This window comes from Mugil cephalus, chromosome 2, assembly GCF_022458985.1.
Source record: "Mugil cephalus isolate CIBA_MC_2020 chromosome 2, CIBA_Mcephalus_1.1, whole genome shotgun sequence".
Lineage (NCBI taxonomy): Eukaryota > Metazoa > Chordata > Actinopteri > Mugiliformes > Mugilidae > Mugil > Mugil cephalus.
Genome location: NC_061771.1, coordinates 10,377,913 through 10,402,738, shown reverse-complemented (window position 1 = coordinate 10,402,738; position 24,826 = coordinate 10,377,913). Strand labels below are relative to the sequence as shown.

At 43.0% G+C, this 24,826-nt stretch overlaps 2 protein-coding genes across 2 annotated transcripts; both read left to right on the top strand.

The window, feature by feature from the left end:
* The first annotated feature begins 1,296 nt into the window (after positions 1 to 1,296).
* Positions 1,297 to 15,745, top strand: LOC125004102 (N-alpha-acetyltransferase 15, NatA auxiliary subunit-like). The gene is made up of 20 exons (XM_047578470.1): positions 1,297 to 1,568; positions 5,736 to 5,820; positions 5,910 to 6,014; positions 6,942 to 7,099; positions 7,903 to 8,037; positions 8,470 to 8,623; positions 9,128 to 9,247; positions 9,367 to 9,462; positions 9,598 to 9,704; positions 9,888 to 9,960; positions 10,041 to 10,210; positions 10,311 to 10,463; positions 11,086 to 11,214; positions 11,291 to 11,504; positions 12,338 to 12,531; positions 12,620 to 12,728; positions 12,819 to 12,917; positions 13,042 to 13,185; positions 13,662 to 13,759; positions 14,153 to 15,745. The coding sequence occupies exons 1-20, from the start codon at positions 1,515 to 1,517 to the stop codon at positions 14,348 to 14,350; spliced, it is 2,595 nt and encodes an 864-aa protein (XP_047434426.1). The 5' UTR covers positions 1,297 to 1,514; the 3' UTR covers positions 14,351 to 15,745.
* A 1,763-nt stretch (positions 15,746 to 17,508) lies between these two features.
* On the top strand, positions 17,509 to 21,214 carry LOC125004103 (ras-related protein Rab-33B-like). Its single transcript, XM_047578471.1, has 3 exons — positions 17,509 to 17,933; positions 20,398 to 20,576; positions 20,679 to 21,214. Exons 1-3 carry the CDS (start codon positions 17,712 to 17,714, stop codon positions 21,007 to 21,009), a joined length of 732 nt encoding a protein of 243 aa, XP_047434427.1. The 5' UTR covers positions 17,509 to 17,711; the 3' UTR covers positions 21,010 to 21,214.
* The last annotated feature ends 3,612 nt before the right edge of the window (positions 21,215 to 24,826 follow it).

Here is a 24,826-nt window from a genome sequence, read left to right as displayed (position 1 = left end):
TTAGGAGAATCATTCACTCTGCTCCTCTCAGCGAGTAATAAGGTGAAGAAACGTGGCTGCAGAAACGCGGAGTGGAAAGACATATGGAGGGGAAAGGGGGAACAGAGGATGGGGTAGTGTGGCGTGAGAGGGAGAAAAGTGTGTGTGTGGTGTCAAGCTGATAAATGTGGTAGCAGGAGTCATTGTGGTGGTGGAAGAGCAGGAGGCCACCAGATAACAACAATGCAAGGTTTAAGCTGTCTCACGCCATGAATAAAACACCTCCCTTCTCTCTCTCTCACACACACACGCACGCGCACGCGCACACACACACACACACACACTTAATTACTTTTTGTTTGAAACCAATTATCTTTCTGTTCTACTGAGTTATTTAAATGGAAGTAACCAGACATGCACATGCATCCTGTAAATATACACACAGCTTGTTCAATTACTCCCTCCACTTTAGAGTAGTAGTTTACTGGCAAACAAACACCAAATTGTCTGATCGAGATCAAGGTTCCCCTCTTTTCTATCAAAATGGCACCCTCTAGTGGCTCTAATGGGATATACGCTACTACACAACTTCATTAATTAGCCCAATTTGTAGTAAAACGACAGTCTGCTTTTTAAGCGTCCAATAAACATCAGTTGTGTACAAACATTGTTGCATCTGCTTGTGGCATTGTGTTGTTGACAGAAAAATGTCTTATTTGTCACATACTGATCCAATAACACGGATTTTCTTTCTTTCTTTTTTTTTTTTTTTTTAGTTTGAAGTACGTAGACATTTAGCATATTATTAGGAATATCTGCAAGTGGTGCCCACCTGAAACTCACATGACCAGGGTCTGTATCAAACAGATACTCAGTTGGAGGATTTTGTTTTGTTTTGATCCTTTTTTTTTTTTTTTTTTTTTGGTGGTGTCTATTTCTGTATGAATATACTCTATACCTTTTTTCATGAGGGTGCACTTCATGTTCGATGAAATTTGATGTCACATGAGCTATTTCATGTGACTTGGTCATGTACTTACAATACAACGCTGTTTTCTTATGATGCTCCATTTAATCTAAACTTAAATGCCCCCTACACATTTGTACATTCAAGATTTTCAGTTTGGAAATACGAATCTATAACTGAAATGATAATAATAGTAATTGCTATTATTACTACTATTACAATAATAATAATGACAATAATAATAATAATAATAATAATAATAATAATAATAATAATAATAATAATAATAATAATAATAATCCCTTAATCGTATGTACCACAACAGTGCACAGGATGAACGCCTCGGCCGCCATTTTGAAAGGTGTCGGATCTTCCGTCACCCACGAGGAGGAGGAAGTGGCTGAAGAAAGAAAACGGAGCAATCGAGCGGAGTGGCTGAGGCAGCCGAGCCAGGAGTAGTACCATCACCACCACCACTCAACCACTCCACTCTACTCGTCTGGACTACCGGGGCTAACTTTAGCTACATGTGCTGAGGTCGAAGGGGAAACTGATCCCAACTGTAACAATGCCGACAGTTACTTTGCCGCCAAAAGAGAACGCTCTCTTCAAGAGGATTTTGGTGAGTTGGATGATAAAGAGCTGCACCGGCATAGCCCCGGACAGCTGCCGACTTTAGAGCCTCCATCCGCGGCTCTCTTGGCTGTCACTTTAGCATGTTAGCATTAGCGTGTTAGCATTAGCATGTTAGCAAAATGGCATCATTGAATGGGTCAGCTAGCCCGGCCCCGATATGCGCTGTCACTATAACGTAAAGGCAAAATGGCTCCTCGTGCTTTGTTGTTCTTTTTGCCAAACGTTTTAATAGTATTACAATTAAAACACGGTGCTGCTAATAAGTACGTCGGGCTAAATAGCAAGAGTTACCCGCTTGGTTGCGACAGACACAACACACAGAGAGACAGCGCTAGGATGCTAACCTGTTAGCCGGTAGAAAAGCCGTACGTGTGAGCTGCTAAGCTATCTTAGACTTACTCTACGGGTTATGCAGGCTGTGGCATTTATTTTCTTCTTAGCCGAATGCAACCTCTGTGTTTTTAAAGCAACACTTATATCGTCAGACGTGTGCCATGCTAACCCGCCGCTTGCCGCGACTTAATCGGCCAACACTAGCCTCCTGGGTTAACTTGATTTATACAAGAGTGTAGATCCATGCCAGGAGCTCGACCTGCACACATGGCTTTTTTGGGCATGTGTTATATTAGCCCAAACCAAGAGTCTGCATGTGTGACAACGAGAGGAAGTTGAGAAAGTGTCGGTGGTATTGTGTCAGCAAATATGCAGCTGCCTCAGGCCTGGTAGCCAGTTATTCATCCATCTATCCGTCCATCCTTTTCTCCCGTGTTTGCATCTGTCCACCACCACCCCGCTCTTTTATCTGCACATTCACTTTTATGTGGGGCAGAGGAGCTGCGAGCAGGAGCGGATTTCATGAAGTCATATTTGTCCACACACTTTTCTACCTGTTAAAAAGTTCTCTCCACTTCTCCCTGCCATGTGCATTGTTTATTGATAAACATCCCTGCATGGGTATCTAGGAACATACTTTCCACTAATTGTGTAGAGCTGTGGCCATTGACCGCTTCAGCGTCACAAGCTTGTTCAGATAAACATCAGTGTTGAAAGGAAAGGCCAGCGCTCCACTGGGACTGAGTGTATGTTTATGTGAACATTGGCAGAAGTTGGCATTCGGTCGCTGCACTTCTGGCAGCGAAAACAGACCTGTGACCTGCACCTGATCTTGAAACATTTAGAGAGCCAGTGTTTGCTGCGTGCCTCAGAGGGCGTGTTGTTTTTCCTCAAAACGTAATGTGACTATATAGTTAAATATGCTGCATCCAAGATTATCCTCCCACTAAGTTCCTATGCAACATGTAGAATTTGTAGTAGAAAAGACCTAAAATTAGATTATTACGTTTGTGAGGTGTAATTTTTTTCTGTGATGACAATGTAGGAAACCTATAAAATATACTCCTCATCAGTATATTTGATACCAACGTGTTTAATTGCATGCGCCCCTTAGTATTACTGCAGTCTGCTGTTTGTTTTCACTTTGTGTACACTTATAGCACTGTTATGAAGTAAGGTAAACGGTGAGTTAAGAATAACTGTGATATCATTTCTTGGCTATCGATGGTGTTTGATTTGACTGGGAAAACCCAGAACAGTGTTCAGGCTGTTAACCTTTCTGTAAGTTTGCATGTGAAATGAGACTGGAAACGGTTTACCTCTGGTTTTAGTCAGGAGCAGCTCACACCCCCTCTTTAGATTGAGAGTTGTTCTCAATCAAACAGCGTTTTTTATTAGTACTTGATTACAGTAGTGTCAGTGAATGGAAGATATCATCTTGCACTTGAATTATCAGAGTGCATTAGCCTCCTCTAAGTTCTCTCTCTAAGCTGCATTAACAAATAACAAAACTATTACAGATAAATGGGTAAAATAAAAAAAAGTCATGCGGAAATTTGATATTCATTCAAACATGTGTGCCATTTGTTGCACGTACAGTGCCGTAGTAACTTCCATTTCTAGGCGCTGTTGCAACTCCTTTCTACAGGTATAAACTGTGACACAAAGGTAATGGGATGTAAGAACTGGGCTTAAACTGAACTGAAGGTATTTTCTTTAATATAACCAATACATGTAGCAGCACGTCCACCCCAGGAGCTTCTTGTGTGTCTTGTTGAGCGAACAGCTTAGCCGTGACAGGTTCAGTAGAGCTCCTCCTCATTGTAGGAGTAGACTGTCTATATGTTTGGGCTAGTGTGGCACAAAGCACCAGGCTAAACTATTGTTTAGTGAGATTACAAATGTTTCCTTTGTCCTCGCGGCTCAGATGTGCATGATTAATTTATAGGGATTAGACAAAATGCTTATGAATATGGAATAAAAAAACTTCTCTCTGGTAAAGGTTAGATCAACGCCCAAGCACTGAGTGAAAAGTCACCAATTATGTAAACACCTGTGAGTTACAACCACAAGAATCTTCCTCATCAGTGCCTTCCTCCCACCATGCTGTGAGTGTGGCATCAGCTCTTGGAGACAAGCTTGAAATGTTTTCCCTTAATCTAAACGTGGGCACTTAAAGCTCCTCACAGGGAGCCCTGCAGCTTAGAGCCGCTGCTTCGACATGCTGGATAAGCACAGCTGGTGGTGTTGGTGTTAAACTGCTAAAATATAGCACCTCTATACTTGGAGAGTAACTTGTCATGAACCGGCTCATGTCGTATTGACGTGTGTCATTTAAAGCAACAGTAAAACTACTTGTAAAACATTGGGAATAGGGACTCTAACTTAAATAATGGTTTGAAAGTTACGTAGCAGCACTTTGACTGTACTGTAAGTTTACTGGAACGAGCCGCTCGGTGTTTAATCCCCCACTTTAGTCTGCCATGGGAAGCCTAATGCATTTTTGGCATTTTTTTCTCCAACTACACACTGTGAAATTCACTCTGGCTCATGTTGTATGCCATCTTTTCTCTGTCGCCTTTCCAGTACCAATATAGTTTCACTGGTAGGCATGTACTAGGTTTCTGTGCACAGAAAGCAGGAGTTCAGGCTTTGTTGGACAATAAGTTATTGAATACCCACGATAAAGCAGAGACCTGTGTGTGTAGCTGTGTCTTGTGTTACATGGTGAATAATGTTTAGGCCATGATGCACATATAAAGGCTGGTTTCACTTAACGTGTAGCCAAATTATTCCCCATTAGCCATTTTTGCCCCTGAACAGACGGCACATTCACAACCATACATTTCTTTTTTTCTGCAGCAGCATGTGCAATTTAGTGTCTCTCTTGGCCTTAATACTGTTCAGTCATGAGTTCAGGTAGAGTACAGTATGAACATGAAGTGGCACAGCCTTTTTCTTCTCTCTTCCAGCTGTATGCCTCAGCTAGCAGTGTAATTCTCCACTGAGTTCAACAGTGAATTACTTAATTTCATAACAGGCCGAGGCACCCATATGTGAAGCTGACGTCATCCTTTTTTTTCTCACCATTACCAAAGCTGACGGTGGGACATCAACAAGCCATCTGCCAGCTTAACTCTTCCCTCACACACACACACACACACACACACACACACTCACTCCACTAAATCAGCTGAAGAACATAGGTGGTTTACTGTTGAGCAACTGAATACTAAAATATAACTTTAGGGCAAAGAAGTGGTAATTTTTTCAGCTCCAGTTTTTGTAGCAGAGGGTTTTAATAAGTCCCTCAGTCCCTCACTGAATCTGTGACCACAGCTTTTAAGTGCAGAGTTTGTTCATTGTTTTTTTTTTTTTTCCCTCGTGCACTCAGCAGAAGGCTGGAACCTAAAGACGTTGGTATTGTTCACCACTGTGAGTCACAGAAGAGGAAATAAAGCTCTTGTTTAGACATTGTATTAACGTCTGCTTCGAGCAGTCTGATCACAACCGGCATCACTGGCTACATACGGCACAAGCGTGAGCACGCCCACGGTGCATTTGAGTGATCAAGTCTCAGACCACTTCTGAAGGTCTGAAGGTGGTGTGAGTTGCGATCGAATCACAGAGAACGCATTTTTAAACAAGGTCTCAGTAAGGCCCATGAGGCAAGAAGGGGTTTATCAGTAGATCCTGCTAAGTTGAACCAATTAAGAACTGGGGCAAATTCAAAGTTCAGGATGAGTTCTTACATGAAAAATGAATGAAAATATCTTCTGTGTTCATTCTAATGTGAGATCTCTTTTCTTCCTTTTGACAGCGCTGTTACGAACACAAACAGTACAGAAATGGGCTCAAGTTCTGCAAACAAATCTTGTCCAACCCCAAGTTTGCTGAGCATGGAGGTAAGCAGCTAAAGTGCAGATGTGTGGAAAATGTCATCGTTTCATTGGATGCATTCCTCACTGTCTACTGTTTCATTTTCTTGCTGCAGAGACCCTGGCAATGAAGGGCCTGACCCTGAACTGTCTAGGGAAGAAGGAGGAGGCCTACGACCTGGTTAGAAGAGGCCTGCGCAACGACCTAAAGAGCCATGTCTGTATCCTTAAACATGACACCACGCAGTTCACCAAGAGCTGTTGTCACATTCAGCACTGTCTCTGTGGCTTGTGGTTGAGTATTTGTGTGTGATGTAACAGGACCTTGAGATGTGACTTTTTGTGTGTAAAAGAGCTCTTGTCTCTGTGGAGCACCGTCAGCACATCCTCTCTCTAACGCTCTCTTTCTCTGACTCCTGGGCCCGACTCAAATCTGTGCTCATTTCCAGCAGATAATGGCGATGTCAGCCTCAGTCCTGCCTAAAGTCACCACACAGTATCTCTGAGCAGACGCGCTGCTATCTTCTTAGGAGCTCCAGTCGCTCCTTATCTTGGGTTTGTTGCTGTATGTAGAGTGAAATACACTCTGTATACAGCAGCATAGGGAGATATAGAGACAATCATATATATTTAATGAATGTTATCTTATGTAAAGCTGTTGTGAGAGTTAATAAGTTTATTTAGTTTTTCTTGTCTTATACTATAAAAAGAATAAGATAAGTGAGGGCTAAAGAATAGATTTATTCCAGCCATGAAGAAACAGATCAAGTGCTAATATGGTTAGTGGGAGCAAATACTTTGGATTATCAAAGTTTTTACTCCATCCATCTTAATCTGATTGAAAACTCCTTATTCTGATTGAAGTGATGCATCTGGCATTTTTATTCTGATTATAGGTGAAATAAATACAGCGTACACACATACAGTGTGTGGGTAAATACAGCAAGTGGCAACTTGCACAAAGAAGCATTAAGCATTAACACAGAGGGATGATTAAGTTAAGTCAAATCACTTACTTAAAGAGGTTTCTTGGGTTTTGCCGCTCCCCACTGAATGCCCTTAAGTACTATTTATAAAAAATAAATAAATAAACGGATGAGATTATACAGAGAAGCTGTGTATGTCCCTTAACTACACCTGCGTCACAGGTTGGCATGTATACGGCTTACTGCAGCGCTCGGATAAGAAGTACGACGAGGCCATCAAGTGTTACCGCAACGCTCTGAAGTGGGACAAAGACAACCTGCAGATCCTTCGAGACTTGTCCCTCCTGCAGATCCAGATGAGAGACCTGGAGGGCTACAGGGTGAGGACTGATGGAGGGACTCTGGAAATGTTGCTTATTTAATATCGTATCAAGACTTTGAACGGCTGAATGCTAAGTATTGGATCGGAGGGTTAAAAACACTTGATCGGGGCATGCCATGCTAAATAGTAGTTGTGATGAAAAATCGGCGGGTTGTGTTAATGATCTATTCACTCAGTCACCACTTGGGCTTTGTAACCGTTGTGGGAACCAGATTTTTAGAAATGTGTGAACTCTCATACATGAAAACACAGCAGACCTCAGATACTTTGTGGGCAATGAACTTTCCTGAATACACACAGTCCCATCTGTCGCCTCGCCTCGTCCAGGACGCAGTGTGTCTCCGATTTGGAGAGGACCAAAAGAATCAGCAGGCGGTTATCAGGTTGAAGTCGGTCTTCACTATGTAGAACAGCTCTCCTGGGACACAGCCTGGGATTTAGATGCTTATTTATAAATACAATAAAAATGAAGAGATAAAAGACTGGTTGAAAGGATTAAAATTGTGGGTGTGTGAGGACAGGGGTGGGCTCTGAGTCAAAGTGTATCAGGGGTTTATTTTAGTTCTCCCTGAGCGAGCTCGCAGCTTCCTGGCGTCCGTTCCATGAGTCAGCAGAAATTATTTTCTCTGCCTTGTCCTTCCAAGCATCCCTTCACTGTGTCCTGGTGTATCGCCGCAACCATACATCAAGTTTTAAAAACTTTACACGGCACAGATAAACACTAAACTGAGAACATCATTTTTTTATTATTATTATTGTTATTGGACCTGAATAAACATATGTTCACATTCTGTTCTGTAGGAGACGCGGTACCAGCTCCTGCAGCTGCGTCCGGCCCAGCGGGCCTCCTGGATCGGCTATGCCATCGCCTACCACCTCCTGGAAGACTACGAGATGGCAGCAAAGATCATCGAGGAGTTCAGGAAAACACAACAGGTTAGACACAGTTGTTACCTAAACATGGACAACACGTCTTTGACCTCATGTTTACATGGATGCAACGTGAAATAATTTGATCTGATACACGGGTTTACATGAACCACAACGTCAGTCACTGTGGAGATTTGCTGACGAATTCTGCTGGAAATATAATAGAAGAGTTTTGTCTCTGTATTGGTTCCTAACCAACGTGGCTTAATGTCTTTCTCTCTGGCTCACTTCTGATAAGACCAGTCTGCTTCCTGCCTTTGTGCCATCTGTGTAGCACAACAAACTGGTGTGACTCGGCAAAAGCCCATACATTTACACAAAGAGTGATTCAGTGTTTCCTGAACAGCGCAGACACAGACGTCCACCCAGCAACTCCAGGAGCCTGTGCAAAATGTTAATGAAGCGCACATGTGCCTGTGCTCTGTGTGTTGTTTTCAGACGTCTCCAGACAAAGTGGACTACGAGTACAGCGAGCTGCTGCTGTACCAGAACCAGGTCTTGAGAGAAGCAGGTCTGCACAAGAAGGCCCTCGACCATCTAACCAACTATGAGAAGCAGATTTGTGACAAGCTGGCAGTGGAGGAGACACGAGGTGGGTCTGCACTTTGGTACACGGGCTGCGGTAGTACAGGTGCTGTAGTTGTCGATTTATGTCCCAGCCCAGCTGGTTAGTGACTGAAAGAATGACTTTGTGGAAAAAGCAGCTGCAAATGAGAGCTTAGAGGGGTTGGGACGTCCGTAGGGAGCTCGGAGTAGAGCTGCTGCTTCTTGGCATTGAAAGGGCAACTCCCTTAGGGGGGTTTACAGGGTAGGTCCAGAATTTGCTGGAGGGATTATGTATCTCAGCTGGAGTGGGAACACCCAGGGGTCCCCAGGGAAAACTGGCATGCCTTGCAGGGGAGAGGGACATGTTGGACAGGCGGACGACAATGAATGAAGGAATGGATGGATGATTAAAACATATATATATTGGAGTCTCGATTTTACTAATGTATATGTGATCATGTTTGAGCTGCATTATTAAAATGTCTTTTAATTTTATTCACTATGTTTGATCTTCTGACTCGTCTCCATTTCACTTGATTTGATTTTAAAGGAGAGTTACTGTTGAAGTTGGAGCGTCTCGATGAGGCGACAGAAGTTTACCGACGTCTGCAAGAGAGGAACCCAGAGAACTGGTCCTACTACCACGGCCTCGAGAACGCCCTAAAACCAAGTACGACACCGGGCTCTTTCTATTAGACGAAACACCACCTTCACCACAATCACTACGAAACTATCCAGATTTGTTATAGTGGCTACAGCGGTATAGTAGTAAATTCTTATATCTTTCAGGCAGCGTAGAGGAGAGACAAAAGATCTACGAAGACGCTTGGGAGAAGTTTCCCAAAGGACTGGTTCCTCGTCGACTGCCCCTCAACTTCCTCTCTGGTATGTCCAATAATATGTATCATCTTAACTCAAACATGGGAAACCCTCCATCCAATTCCTTTATTTTTTTTTTTTCAGAATACTTTTCTAGCTTGAATGTTGCCTCCTTATGATCTGTTCCCCGTTTCTCTGCAGGTGAGAAATTCAGGGATTGTCTGGACAGGTACCTGAGGATGAACTTCAGCAAGGGCTGCCCGCCTGTCTTCACCACACTCAAATCGCTGTACAACGACAAAGAAAAGGTGACAGCACTGCCGCTAGAGATGTCAGCTTGCGGATCTAAATCTTAATGACACTTTGAACCATCTTGCGTAATACGCTGGAAAAAGTGAGGTCAAAATGAGGGAATGGTTTTTCGTATATCGGATACTCCCTCAAAAATGGAAAGTCCATGCTCCAGATGATGATCTTCTTTCTCTTTGCAGGTGGCAATAATAGAGGAGCTGGTGGTCGGCTACGAAACCTCATTAAAAAGCTGTAGGATGTTCAGCCAGAATGGTGAGTTTCGTATTGTAGTCGTAGTAAAAAGTTTAAACCTGTTGACAGTCTAACGAAAGTATGTGCTTGAACTGCCACAGATGACGGTAAAGAGGAGCCTCCGACCACGTTGCTCTGGGTGCAGTACTTCCTAGCGCAGCACTTCGACATGATCGACCAGCACCCACTGGCTCTAGAATACATCAACGCAGCCATCGAGAGCACGCCTACACTCATCGAACTCTTCCTTATCAAGGCAAAGATTTACAAGGTAGCCACACATGCCACACATTTGTCCAGCTGTTTACACAATGAGAAGAGCATCATTACTGGGCTGGCGTGTCGAGCGTTGACCTTTTCTTTTCCTGCAGCATGCTGGGAACATCAAAGAGGCTGCCCAGTGGATGGATGAGGCCCAGGCTCTGGACACTGCCGACAGATTCATCAACTCCAAGTGTGCCAAGTACATGCTGAAGGCGGGCATGATCAAGGAGGCAGAGGAAATGTGCTCCAAGTTCACACGGGTGAGAAAAACTGCACGCACTTGTGTTTGCACACTGGCAGCTGACAGGCCGAGGAGAACCTTTTAAAATGTCAAAGCAAAATCTGGGATGTAATGGCTGTTAAATCTGTCAGCAGAGCATTAGAACAACATGATGTGGCCCATGTGGTCTATGTTACTGTCCTGAAGATGGGTAGTAAATGATTATATGAAAACAGCCTGCAGGCACATTCACATTCACATCACCAGGGATCGATGTGCTGCTCAAAGACGCTTTGGATCAAACTATCAGATCTCTGGTTTGTAAGCAACCTACTGAAAAACAGTGACGTTTACTACAACAGAAAAGAGAGAAGACGTCTGAGTAGATGGTTTGTTTGGAGCAGAATGAGGGAGAATTTTCTGTGCTTGTCTAGACACTGAGCGATGTGGATGAAGAAATACATTTTGGATCAATAACAGCTGTTGCAGTCTGTGTGCGTGTTACATTTCTCGGAAGGTGCATGTCAATCCATTTAATTATTCCAGGCTTCAATAGTTCCAGACCAGTGACAACACTAAACAATTTGTAGCCATAATAATTTATCGTGTTCCATCTTTATTATTCACTGTTCTCATGTGTCTGTGTCCCTGTGTTTGTTCAGGAAGGAGCATCTGCAGTGGAGAACCTGAACGAGATGCAGTGCATGTGGTTTCAGACCGAGTGTGCACTCGCCTACAAATCCATGAACAAGCTCGGAGAGGCTCTCAAGAAGTGCCACGAGATAGAAAGGGTGAGTTTCAACTGTCAGGAGTTACACTCTGTGTTTGAATGAAACTTGTGTATTCAAATCTCATTCCTGTCATCAGCATTTTGTGGAGATCACGGACGACCAGTTCGATTTCCACACCTACTGCATGAGGAAGATGACGCTGCGCTCTTACGTGGACCTACTGAAGCTAGAGGATGTTCTCCGGATGCATCCCTTCTACTACAAGGCTGCCATCACGGCCATCCAGATCTACCTGAGCCTCCACAACAATCCCCTGACTGACGATAGCAAAGAACTGCAGGCTGATACTGGTGAGTGAGGCAGAGTGAAGATGAATGTCTGTGTTCAACATCGAAGAACTTGAGTATCCTTTGTTTCACTGAGTTGTCCAATCGCGCACATTTCTAAGCTTTCCTTATAATATTGGGTCAGTATATAATCGTGGGACTTTTAGAGTTTAACATAATTGACATTTTGGTTGTTCAGGCCTAAAATCAACGTGGCTGCCTATAGCCAATTGCCACATAAATTGAAAGTTATTCATAAATATATCGTAGTAACACTGTTGACTTGCGATAAATTCACACTTGACTCACACACTGCTTTATATTGACTAACTAGGGACGAGGAGAAGGAACATACCTTGGAGCAGGTCATGTGATTTGGGTTTAACACATTTCCTTGAGAAGTGGAATGTGATGTGTATCTTAGTTGAAAATGATTTCTTGGACACAGAAACAATTTGTTATTTTCCATATAAAAATTTGATATATTGCCAAAAAAGAAATATCTGTCATGATTATCTCAACAAGAAGAACAAATTTTGAATGAATTTTATTGTTGTTTAGCTAATTAGAAGGTTACTAGTTGACAGACGGACAGTTATTGATTGGATTCGTTGTGATATTTAGTCAGTTTTTATTAATAACTGATTGTTTCAATAATAAATAATTATGGATTTGTAAAGACATAATGAACATTAAAAAACTTTTTTTTACTTTTAATAAAAATGTATGCAAGATATATCCCACAGACTTCAAAAGTCCCTCAGTTATGTAGTGATCCAAATGATCTTTTGATCAGAGGAATTTAGTAGTTTAGTTAAGTAGTAAGTAACACCACACTTCTGCCCGGTCTTCTCCAGCTAACCTCTCGGACAAAGAGCTTAAGAAGCTGAGGAACAAACAGCGAAGGGCCCAGAAGAAGGCTCAGCTGGAGGAAGAGAAGAAGAACGCAGAGAAGGAGAAGCTGCTGAAGAACCAGAAGAAGAAGAAGGAGGATGACGACGAGGAGATCGGGGGGCCCAAAGAGGAGCTCATTCCTGACAAACTGGTCAAGGTTAGTATGAGGGAACCATGAAGCAAGCAGGTCGGACAAGTCACAAAAATAGAAGCATCATGTGAAGTGTTTTGTCCTCCGTTTCCAGGTAGAAAATCCACTGGAAGAAGCTGTCAAGTTCCTGATGCCTCTCAAACATCTGGTCAAAGACAAAATCGACACACACCTTCTGGCCTTTGAGATCTACTTCAGGAAAGGTTGGGAAGCACACAATCCATTACAACGCACTCATGACGCATAGCCATTTTTTCTACTTCACAAACTCACAACCTGTGCTCTCCTTTCAGAAAAATATCTGTTGATGCTCCAGTCGGTGAAAAGAGCGTTGGCCATTGATCCAGACCACCCATGGCTACACCAGTGTCTAGTGCGCTTCTTTAAAGGAGGTATGATGCTGTCGCACCTAACGAATCCACCTCTCTTCATGATCCTCATGAAGAGAGGTGGATCCTGCTCGTCTTCTGCCTCCACCACAAACTGACCTCATCTTTTTCTACTCTCTCATTTCAGTTTCAGAGAGCAAGGATTTGCCAGAGGTGGTCAGGACGGTGCTGAAGCAGGAGATCTCCCGGCTGTTTGGAGACAGCAACGCCAAGAGCTTCAACCAGGCCTACCTCACCAAGCACTCCAACTCCATACCACACCGATTGGCTGGTGAGTCTTTTTGGCTCACGCACACACACAAATGATGATGCCAGGACAAGAACGAATACTTTGGCAAAAAGTTCAAGTAACAACATGCAGAGTGTCTAAAAAAAGCAGTAGTTGTGTCAGGGAAGTTTGGACTGTAACACAAGGTGTTTGTTTTTTGGTTGTGGTTTGGTGTTTTAGGGAAGTTGCTAAAGATGACAGACAGCCAAACAAGTAAAATTATTGTATGTGGAGAAATTTTGGAACAAAATGCCTGGCACGTCCACACTCGAAGGCACTCAGTGACAGAATGTATTCCCAGTCCTCAATAACAATAATTACAGCTACACTCTGACCCTTTTCCCATCCTGAACCTGATATCCAAATTTTAACAATAATTTACAATGATTTAATAATTTTATTTATTTTTTTTCTCCACACAAACATAGAATCATTAAAACACATTTTCTGTCGGACTCAATCTTTCTCTTTACCTGCAGCTGCTAAGATGATGGTGTATCTGGACTCGTCAACGGAAACGAAAGCAGCAGAACTGGCCACTGCGCTGGATGAGTCTCTGACCAACAGAACCATACAGGTGTGTAGTCACGGCATAACTGGAGCCTGGATTACCTGGGAGAGGACATTGAATAGAATTATAAACAATATTATTACAATATTAACTTAAAATATAATGATACAAGAATAATAAACAGATGAGACAGAAAACTGTCACTTTAGAAAACAATTGAATGCCTCCGATGTGATCTGTTCTACCATGCTCACAACATGACGTCTGACACTTTGATAAGAATTAATTGTAATGAATAATGAATGGAGTAAAAATGACATAGCCTGCCTTTAAGCAGATGGTCCAGTCTGCATGCCTGTGTTTAGGCTATATTTTTATTTTATTAGTCTTATTAATTATTATTATTTTAATTATTAGTTTTGCTTTATATCTTCTTATTTTGCCTCTTCTCATGGACAGATTTGCACCGAAGTCCTGGAGTGTCTTCGTAGCGGCATCCTGGGCGACTGTAAGGAACAAGCGGAGTCGTACCGTGCAGAGTGTCACAAGCTTTACCCCTACACGTTAGCTTTCAGGCCCCCTGGTTACGAGGAGAACACCAAGCTCGCCAACGGAGACGTTTCCACAGAAACGGAGGAGCTAGCCAATGAGATGTGAGCGTGACAGAACAACAGCGGATGCGAAAAGGAATTGGGCCGAGCACGGAGCCTTGTGGTACGCCTGGCAGCCATTTTGTAGAGCCAGACAACGGGAAGCGAAATTTGGTGTTTCGTCCTTGGGCTCAGCTTAATTGGATCTGACCTGGCTTGGCTTGGCTCTCTCCCACATGGGTGAAAATCAGGACTGTGTGTGTGTGTGTTAAGGGCCTGTGTGTTTGTGTGTGGGCATGTGTGTGTATATTTGTGAGAAAGAGGGGGGAAAAGAGGAAGATAACAGAACGGCCATTTTAATTTTTTGTTGTTGTTTTTTTTTTTTTTTTTTAAACGGCAGACAATGCTGAATATGAAACTAATTGGCAAACTGTCAGGAGAAACTGTGACGGACGGACAAAGACTGCTGCATTTCTCTGAGGTGGCAGGACCTACTCAAGTTCGACTGAGTTCTACTCCGACATATGTCTATCACATACTGTGTTCCCCTTATTTTAAAAGAAAAGCAAATTTGACACATCTGTCACTTGGGGCCGGGAGACTGAGGAGAGTGGATCTGATCTGACAGCTCTGTAGGAAGCTGAGCAGGAAGAGCGACCGAGGACATCCAGCAGCATCCACAGGTGTATCTTCAGTGACACTCGCTCCAGTTTACTGCTGATGTACATTGGGGTGGACTGTGTGTGGAGGGCCTGAAACCAGAGCGGACGCCGAGACAGCGGCCTCACACGTGAACAGTTTCCTGATCAGAATGTGCTTCCCTCACAGTTTCTGGCTCAACATGGGAATAACATAATCCTGTTCATATGGAGCACACTGTAGCACAGAATTAAAAACTGTAAAGGTGATGTGTTGTGCTCCATCTCAAATACACTGCTAACTTTTTTACATAGCTCTGAGAGAGATGGATAGATCTAAGCAATACCATAGACACCTTCCTGTCCACAATGGACCAATAAAACTCTTTATGTAATAATTTCTAGAGCTGGTTGAGTATGAGCCTTCAGGCAGAGTGGCTTGTTTCGTTGCTTTTGTTACTGTTAAAATCTGCATGGACAGGGACTCTCATCATTCAAAGTGGAAACAAGCCTCTAGTACATCTTACTGCAGACCGACCTTCTATTCTGCTAACGGAAACCTCAAAAGGTCAGAAATCAGCATCAAAGCCCGTTGCCCGGGTGACAGGCGTCAAAGTGTTACAAGGCGAGTTATCGTACAGGCATCTTTAAGCAATTTTATTTCTTCTGTTCCCCTTTTATTTTATTTTTTTTTCAATGATCTCTTTTCTTCCCCTTTTTCCTCTAATTTGGGTTCTAATGTGAAAGATGAAATCTGAGATGGCGATGTATGATATCTCTGGATTTTTGTATTAAAACCAAATGGGGAAAAAAAAAAGCGTTGACATTTGTATAATTTCCTTCAATAGAGTGAGCTGCCACGGTTCAAGTCAACTTAATGCAATTGGGTTTAGGTTACCAAACCACCCATGGTCCTCGGAAAGGTTCACTTCATATAAAGGTAAAGCAAATCTGATTTTGAGTTGAGGTTAAAGGTCACTTGTTCTCATGCGTTGTCTAGTATGAAGTGGTTCTTTAGGTGTAAATTAATTCTGTTGAGCAGAACTGGCTTCTCTCTTCTAGATCACTACTTTGAAAAGTGGCCTCAGCGTCTGTGGCTGCATCAGATCTATATCATTACCTGTAATATCGTTCCATCTCTTGACACAAACTCCTTCACAGCAATTTGAAACGTTGTAATTTCGTACAGTACCCACCACTCATGCAGCTTGAAAGGTTTGTGTAATAATGGGTTTGAGGATGAAGGTATAGTTGCAGGTTTTAGTGAATCAGAATTGCACCATAGCAGATTCAGTTAAGATTACTGTGTTATTGTGATTATGAGGTCACAATACACCCATATTGTTAATGTTGAGAGGAAAAGGGGGGCGGCCTGGACGCCACAGGACACCATCGCAACTGTGAGGCACAGGGGTGGCAGCATCATGCTGTGCTTTGCTGCAGGAGGAACTGGTGCACTTCAGAGATTAGATGGAGTGTTTCCACTCAGTGTAATGAGACTCAAGTGTCATTCATTGTTTTCAATAGTCTGAAAGTTCACAAAGAAATCCAGGGTGACTTCACAGTTGTTTATGTTCATGAATCCACCATCAGGACAAGACTGAGCACCCATGATGTACATGTTAGAGCAGCAAGGACAAAGCCACTCTCTAAAAAATATAAACATTCTGCCCATCCGCAGTTTCCTAAACATTATGTGGACAGGTTAAAAAAAAAATAGGAAAATGTTTTGTGAACAAATGAAACCAAACCTGGTCTGACTTGGTCTGGAGGGTAAACAACACTGCACTCCAGCATCAGGTCCTCATCCCATCTGTGAAACATGGAGATGGTAATGTCCTTGTTTGGGTCTGTTTTTTGAGACGGCTTGCCATCATACCCTGGATGGATGGATGGATGAGTAAATCCTAAATTATATCAGTGAATAATCTGTTCATGAGCTCACAACCTAAAGAGACCCCTGGGACATGCAGCAAGACAATGAGCCTGAGAACACAAGTCATTCTACAAAATATAATGTTTCATAATAAGTCCTGACCTTAAACCAATAGAAAAGTGGTGGACCTGAAGCAACCTGTTCATGTTAGGAAACCCATAGACAAACCAAAATGCTGAAGGGTGTAGATAGATCCACAAGGTGGAGATTATGTCAAAGAGAAGGACAAGAAAACGGAGGAACACCGGAGTAGATTTACCACCAGGAGGCGTCATCGAGCCTCTTCTCTGATGAGAGAGCTGCCGTGTTCCTGAGTATTTGGTGGATCCCTGTATGATTTGTTGCCATGTCTGTAAAGTTGTTTCTTTATGCTAAAAGTATTTGGGGGGTCTGACATCAGTCATCAACAGAAAAATACGGCAGACACCTGCGGATCCACCCAACTCCTGAACATCTGTACGCATTATAAAATATTTGAAATAAATGTGTTTTTGACAAATTACTCGAGGCTAAAATATTTGCGCAGGAATGCATCCATCCTTTGTGTGCCTCGAAACTAATATGATAATGCGAATATGATGATCTCTCCACCCTCAGTCTCAAATCATGACCACACTGTCAAATGAAAGCAGACAGGGAAACGCCACGGCCTCCCTCTCCACCTCATTTCACACCCACTCTCGTCTGCGCTCGGGAGAGGAGAGGTTACACGGAGTCATCTACAGAAGTCGAGTGGTTCCAGTGAAAGGCGGTGAAACCAAGCGCAGATCTCTCTGTACTTTTTTTTTTTTTTAATTTTGCACTTTATTTATTTTATTATTATTATTATTTTTTTTACCGTTAACGCCGAGTAAATGGAGTCATCCCTCGAGTTTTCCAGCTCTCTGGGGAGCGTGTCCTCGCTGCTGCTAAGCCGCTGTCGCACATTTAAGGTGCTTGTGATTGGAGACTCCGGGGTGGGGAAGACCTGCCTCACGCACCGACTGTGCGCCGGAGAGTTCCCCAGCAGAGTGGAGGCCACCATCGGGGTGGACTTCCGCGAGAGAGTGCTTGATATTGATGGAGAAAGAATTAAGGTAAGTTCAAGCATAACTTGAAAAGCAATGCATAAACACAAAGGCACGAATTCGGTGCTTAAGACGCCGGGGTTTCCCAATGATTTCATTTAGCAGTGTGTGAGTTTAGCTGAATAATCAGTCTGATCAGCAAAATAAAAACCACCATTTCCACGTGGGAAAGCACACTCTTTCTCGCTTTTAAAGAAGTATGTCATTACTTGTCAGGGTTTATTTTCTCATAAATCTCCCCTGCTATCTCTAAATATTCCTGGCAGCTCTGTTATGTGAGGCCTACTCTGCTGAAATAACACATAGCCGATTGTCTCTGACTGAATGACTGGAGATTCTCTGGATGGCTAAAAAAAAAAAAAAAAAAAAAAAAAAAATGAACAGCTTGTGTTTGTGGACATAAATCACAGATCTTTAGTGGACTCGGAGCCACAGAGAGGATTTTAATCCGGGTCAGATTTTATGCACAGGAAGATTTATTTATGGTTTCACAAAAAGTTGTGGTTTTGTTGTTGTCATTGTTTTATTTCTGTTTTTTACTGTTTTATTTTATGTGTGGACCCCAGGAAGATTAGCTGGACAGCAGCTAATGGGGATCCCAATAAACACAATAAACACAATATTCATATGATAATGACTTGGTCTGAGTGCCTGTGTTCTATACGATATCTGTGGCTCTTAGTTGGCCTCGGCTGTTTCCTGGGTGTTTTGAAATGACCACATGACAGAGGAAGTGTCTGTCAGAGGTGACTGAGGGTTTCTTTCTAACCACAGGGGGATCCGTTTAGATTCAACTTTATGGTCGTTGCACAGGAACCAAGAACTAAAAGATGAGTTGGGGATGAAAGCTGTTAAAAATGGTGCTTGAATTAATAACGACTGTGGCCTCTTTCTGTCACCAACAAGCCCCTGACCCCTCGAGATGTGCTGTGGTATCTTGAACCAAGATGTCAGTAGCAGAACATTTAAATCACAAGAGTTATCTGACTCGTTTGTTCAGCACATCCCACGGATGCTGGATTGGACTGAGATCTTAGAATTCCTGAACCATTCCTGTTTGGTGACAGAGTGCAGTGACAGGATGCACATGATCCGTAACAGTGCGAGGTGGTACATGCCAAGGTTAACCAGCACAACATTACCAAAAGCATCGCACTGTCTCCACCGGGTTACCCTTCCCTTCATGATGCATCTTAGTGCCACGTGTTCCTCAGTGGTGCACACATGTATCCAGCCCCTCTACGTGATGTAGAAAACCTGATACACCAGACCAGGCCGCCTTCTTCCATTTCTCTGTGGTCCAGTTCCGATGCTCACAGGCTCATTGGAGGATCTTTCATCAGTGGTCAGCAATGACACCCTATTGGTCTGCAGCTACTCAGCCCCAAACAAAACAAGCTGCAATCCGCTGTGTGTCCTGACATCTTTTTATCGGAACCAGCGCTAACTTTGTCAGCTTTTTGAGTTCTGTTGTGGGCGGCGCAGTGTCTCTGTGGTTGGCACTGGTGCCTCCCAGCGAGGAGCTCTGGGTCTTTCTGGGTGGAGTTTGCATGTTCTTCCTGTATCTGCGTGGGTTTCGTCCAACCCTCCAAAGACATCTTATTATATTAATTGGTGGTTCTAAATTGACCCTTGGTGTGAGTGTGAATGGTTGTTTGTCTGTCAGTATGAGCCCTATGATAGACTGACGACCTGTCCAGGGTGTACCCCGCCTCTTGCCTGATGACAGCTGGGATAGGCTTCAGAAACCCTCGAGACCCCAGTGAGGATAAGAGGTAGTAGATGCAACAACAAGCCTCGGCTGGTTAAACACTTTTTTCTTCCTTGGACCACTTTTGATAAGAACTGACCTCTGCAGACCAGGAACACCCCACTAGAGCTGCAGATGCTGTGACTCAGTTGTCCAGACCAATGTGGTCCTTGTTAAAGTCTCCTTCCACTTGTCCACTTTCCTGCTTCTAACATCAGCTCTGAGAACAAAACCTTCTCCAATATCCTCATCTATCAAATCAGGAAAAGTTTAAGTCTTTAGTCTAACAGGTCTGAAGACAAGAGTACGCGCTCAAATAAAGTCCTTGTAAGTTCATTATAAGTAGTTTGAAAGGTCAGGGAGTGTTGTGATTTTTGTTTTTATGCGTTTGTTATTTTTATGGTAGAGTCACATGCTCGCTTTTATTCAAGGAAATGAGCTCGACGAGATATCCGACTTTCTACTGATCAGATCGACTTGTTTATCCTTTCTCTTTGTTCCCCCTCAGAGATGAGTCATCCTGTGTCTTTGTGCATGTTACTTTGTGTGTGTGTGCGCGCGTGCCTCGTTCTAGCTATTTCAACACATGATTTCTTTTCCTCTGTGTGCAGTCCGTTTTCATTTGCTTCCTCTTTATCGTACTTGCAGTCCTGCCACCTTTTCCTCAGTGCCAGCCGTTGAAAATCAACCCTTTTGTCTTTTGCTTCCCTTCCTCACGCTCAGCTCCAGCTGTGGGACACGGCGGGACAGGAGCGCTTTCGGAAGTCCATGGTGCAGCACTACTACCGTAACCTCCACGCGGTGCTCTTTGTTTATGACGTCACCAGCCCCGCAAGCTTCCGCGGCCTGGCTGCCTGGGTAGAAGAGTGCCGGCAAAACTGCCCGGGACAGGAAGTACCCAGGTGATGCCGCAGAGCTTTAGTTTCAGTTGCACTGAACGTTTTCTGAATCCCTCGACGTGCCATGAACGTAACGTCTTTCGTCACTTCCTCTCCTCCGTCCAGGTTCTTGGTGGGGAATAAGAGTGACCTCCGTGACCCGAGCAGGACTGACAGCCAGGTGAGCCAGGAGCGCGCGCTGAGCTTCGCCAAAGCTCACGGCATGACGTTTTTCGAGACGTCCGCCAAAAAACCACCAAAGAAACACACGGATGGACGACAGTGTGACGGAGAGGTGCACTATCAGCAGGACAAAGTGGAGGACATCGTCTCCGCCGTCGGCGCCAGGCTGAAGAGACAAAAGAAGCCGTCGTTGGCAAACCCCCCTGCGTACGGTGGCTCATTTAAAGTCTGCAACAAGAAAAGACAAGAGAAAGAGGTGTGGAGCTGCTGCTGACGCAAGGAGCTGTGACTTTTGATGAATGTTTGCTTGAATTAACGTCAAGATAAAATGCCAAACGTCTACTCGTGTACTTTTGCCATGTGAAATAGAGCCACTTCCCAACAGAACTTTCATTTTTATACTCTTAAACATGTGATATATGAAATGTTGTGTACATATGTGATCGCGTTGTTTACAAATAAAATACTGTGAATGTTAACTTTCAGTAAATTTCAGGCCGTTGGAATCGTAGGATGTGGGTCATGATCCCACGCTTGAATTGTTGTAGTGTAACCGTGGTTTGTCACAAGGCGTTCCGCTGCAGCATGACACCTGGCAGGGCTTCGTCACAGCATTTAAACTCAATTGGATACAGAGCTGATCACATTACGGGGCAAACACGGTCCAATAGCAATCCAAGCTATTAGTTTGGATTTATCTACCTCCAAGTACAAACTTTGGCTCGGATGTAAAGGAGTTTAGAGATCATCTTATTTAAACTGAAACTGAAAAAGTCATGGTTTTGACTGGGCTGACTTCATCAGAGCGGCCACAGTGAAGTGTCAGCTACAACCTACAACATGACCGTGTTTGTCCCCAACGTTTCATTCAGTGGATATCATGAGGAAGTGAAGAGCAAAAGTGAATAATTTAGAATCAGATCAGAAGTGTCACCAAAGTTCCCGATGGAAGTGTCTGTTCATAGAGAGGTTCCCAAAGTCTAGTGGCTGCTGGGGGTGGAGAAGAAAAAAAAAAGACAGTCTTAAATGCAGAATGATGGCATCACAACAAACTGGTTTGGAAGCTTTTTAATAGAGACAATGAAATTGAAAATGAAGGGATTTCTGATCACACGAATAAAGCAGAAGTGACAAAAAAGAATGGAGCAGGAAAACCCCCAAAATGGAGGGATAGAAACAGAACATAGAAATCTTCCTTCTTGAAACCTTTGGCAAAGCTTTATTTTTTATTTACTGGGTCATTATTAAAATGTGTCACCTCATGTATGTTGAGTGGTCACTTTTCAGGGGACCACTGTTCTGAAGTACTTTTAAAGTGTGATGTGAAATTGTGGAATAGAATGAATTAAGTGAAACTTAATTCTTATAGTAGACATCAGTTCAGTAGGCGGTCCATCCGTGTGGCCAGGACACGCTGTGTGTTCATACTGCTGTAAGAATGAGTTACAGTTACCAGTTTGTTTTTGTCACTTTTGTGTTGACATCATCTTTCGTCCTCGGGGTTTTACAGGGTGCTACACTTTGACACTGTGAAACCACAGTGTCAAAGTGGTCCTACAATCAACACGTCACTGACGGCTACAATGTTCATGGTGCACAATTCCCCTACACACAGAGGAAGTCGACTAAAGCCACAAACATGCAGAATATTTTTAAGAAAACCAGAGCTGATTCACTCGCTTTTAAAAACATCTGTCCGGACTGTGTTTCATCCTGGCTACTCAGAGTTTCCTCACAGCAGGGCCGTGTCCAGATAGAGCACACACCGTCGCTGTCATGCAGTGGTCTTGTGCGCCGTGTGGGTGGTGGAAAACTGCATCACATGTGCTTCTGTGATTGTTGTGTCTAATTGATGATTCAGAGGTTGTCACACGATTAAGGCAAACAGGCCGGAGTTCTGCATATCGTGCAGCACTCTGGAGGAATGCTCAGCTGAAGTGTGTGTGCACGTGAAAATGACACAGTGGTGCAACATTCAACAGCCGAATGATGCCTTTGTCTCAACCGAAGGAAGACGAGACACCACAGCCGTTGCTCTGTGTTTCTTTGTCATGAAGAAAATTGACAAAATCGCGTGTGAAATGGGACATTCCACTAATTCTACACATGAATATCAATTTATGATTTTAAGACATCTATTGACAGGAACTGGTTATATGCAGATTTTATGGTTTTGCTGATGACTCAGTGGCCTCGCGGCTCTGGAACTACCTCTTTGAGGAAAACTGGTCAGTAACCTCCTTTAAGTTCCCCCTTAATGCTAACATATGCTGATACTTCCATTTACTTCCTTTAAAATCAAAATGCATTATGGGAATTGTAGGACACAGTAGTTTTATAGCTTTACTCACACCACATAAAACATGTTTACCTGTTCTGTGATTCGTATGTAACTGTTCTTTAGAGTGATGTGCCTGCTGTTGACCAGTTGCTTCTTGTGATGGTTCCTACTGATTCCAAATCGTGATGTCTAGACGTCTGGGTCAGAACATCTTCAGGATAACCTGCAGCTGTTGTGGTTTGTTCCTGGTCTGGTGGCCAGTTCTCCAAGGAAGGAAAGAGGATATTACTTTGATACATACCACCCACCTGATCGTGGCTTCAGACCATGCACCACCTTTCTTGTAAACTTCATCAAAGTTTGTTTTGTTTGGGACTGTGTAGCTGCAGACCAGTCAGGGTGTCCATGTTGACACCTGTTAACTGTCAAATACGTCCTGATATTCTTGATGATATAATATGTAATAATATAATATTACCCTATGACGTACCACCTACAGCAGACCGTGTATACATCCTTTCATGGAAACAGTATTCCCATAATGCTTCCTGCCACATATCAGCAGTGGTTCAGGAATGGGTTGAGGGACACAACAACGAGTTCAAGGTGTTGACTTGTCCTCAGCTGTGGGATGTGCAAGACAAACAAGTCTGATCCACGGAGGCCTGACTCTCAACTTGTACGAATTAAAGGATCTCCTGCTGTACTCTAAAAAATAACCTAACCCATAGTAGAGTTGATCCACGATGGGACAGAACACGTTTTTAAGACAAATATATTGAAGTTTAGATCAAAACAACATTTTGAAATAAAAAAACTAAATTCACTCACTCCCAAACACTCTTTAGACCAGGGGGTTCAAACTCATTTTAGTTAAAGGGCCACATTCAGCCCAGTTCAATCTCAAGGGTTCAGACCAGTAACACAATTGCATCCTACTTCTTCCTCCTCCACTCCAGCGTTTTTACTCATCATCACATATCCATCGTTTCTGTTGAAATCATATGACAAATGTAATATGATAACTAGCGCTAGCTAATGTGAATTGTACTGTTTATTGTACGTGATTACGTACAATGGAATAGTTAAGAAAAATGATGATGACTACACCCTGAACCACTAAACATTAAGTTGTGAAATTCAAAGGGCTATTGTTATAGTTAGCTAGAGAATGTTAGCTTAATTTAGCTAGTAAAACAGTCGCTAGCTTAACTTTGTAAATAAATGTCAAAGAATAAAAAAACATTAAACTCACTTATGAACCATGACTGTGAATTATATTAAGAAAGACGAAAATGTAAGTATTCAATTTAACCTACCAGAAAAATCTTGTGTCTGTGGTGCTCTTCAGTCTCCGTCTGTACAGTCACTTGTATCCAGCAGGAAAATGAATGAACCAGGAGTTGGGTCAAATTATCCCAACCAGGTGTTCAGCTATAAATGAACCCCCTTCAACCCTATTGACCCAGCAAAGTGTTTATAGTATCTCATATAACCCAGAAATATGACCTAGCATCAACAACCCAAAAAGTGCGCTTTGCATACACTGGGGCCTAATTTTGTTAATGGAAAATCATTTATTTACCCACCAGTGACTCAGTGTGTATGCAACGGAGACAGTCAAAAAATTGTAGAGAAATGTCCACGAATGAATGTGTGAATAAACAACAAAAACAAACTAAGATAATACTAAATGCTAAAATATTTTACAACTTCAGAATTCAAAATCTGAAATGCATTTTGAAGTCGTTCCATCTTCTCACCTGTAGGGGGCGTCCCAGTGGCGTGTCAGCTATTAGAATAGGGGGTG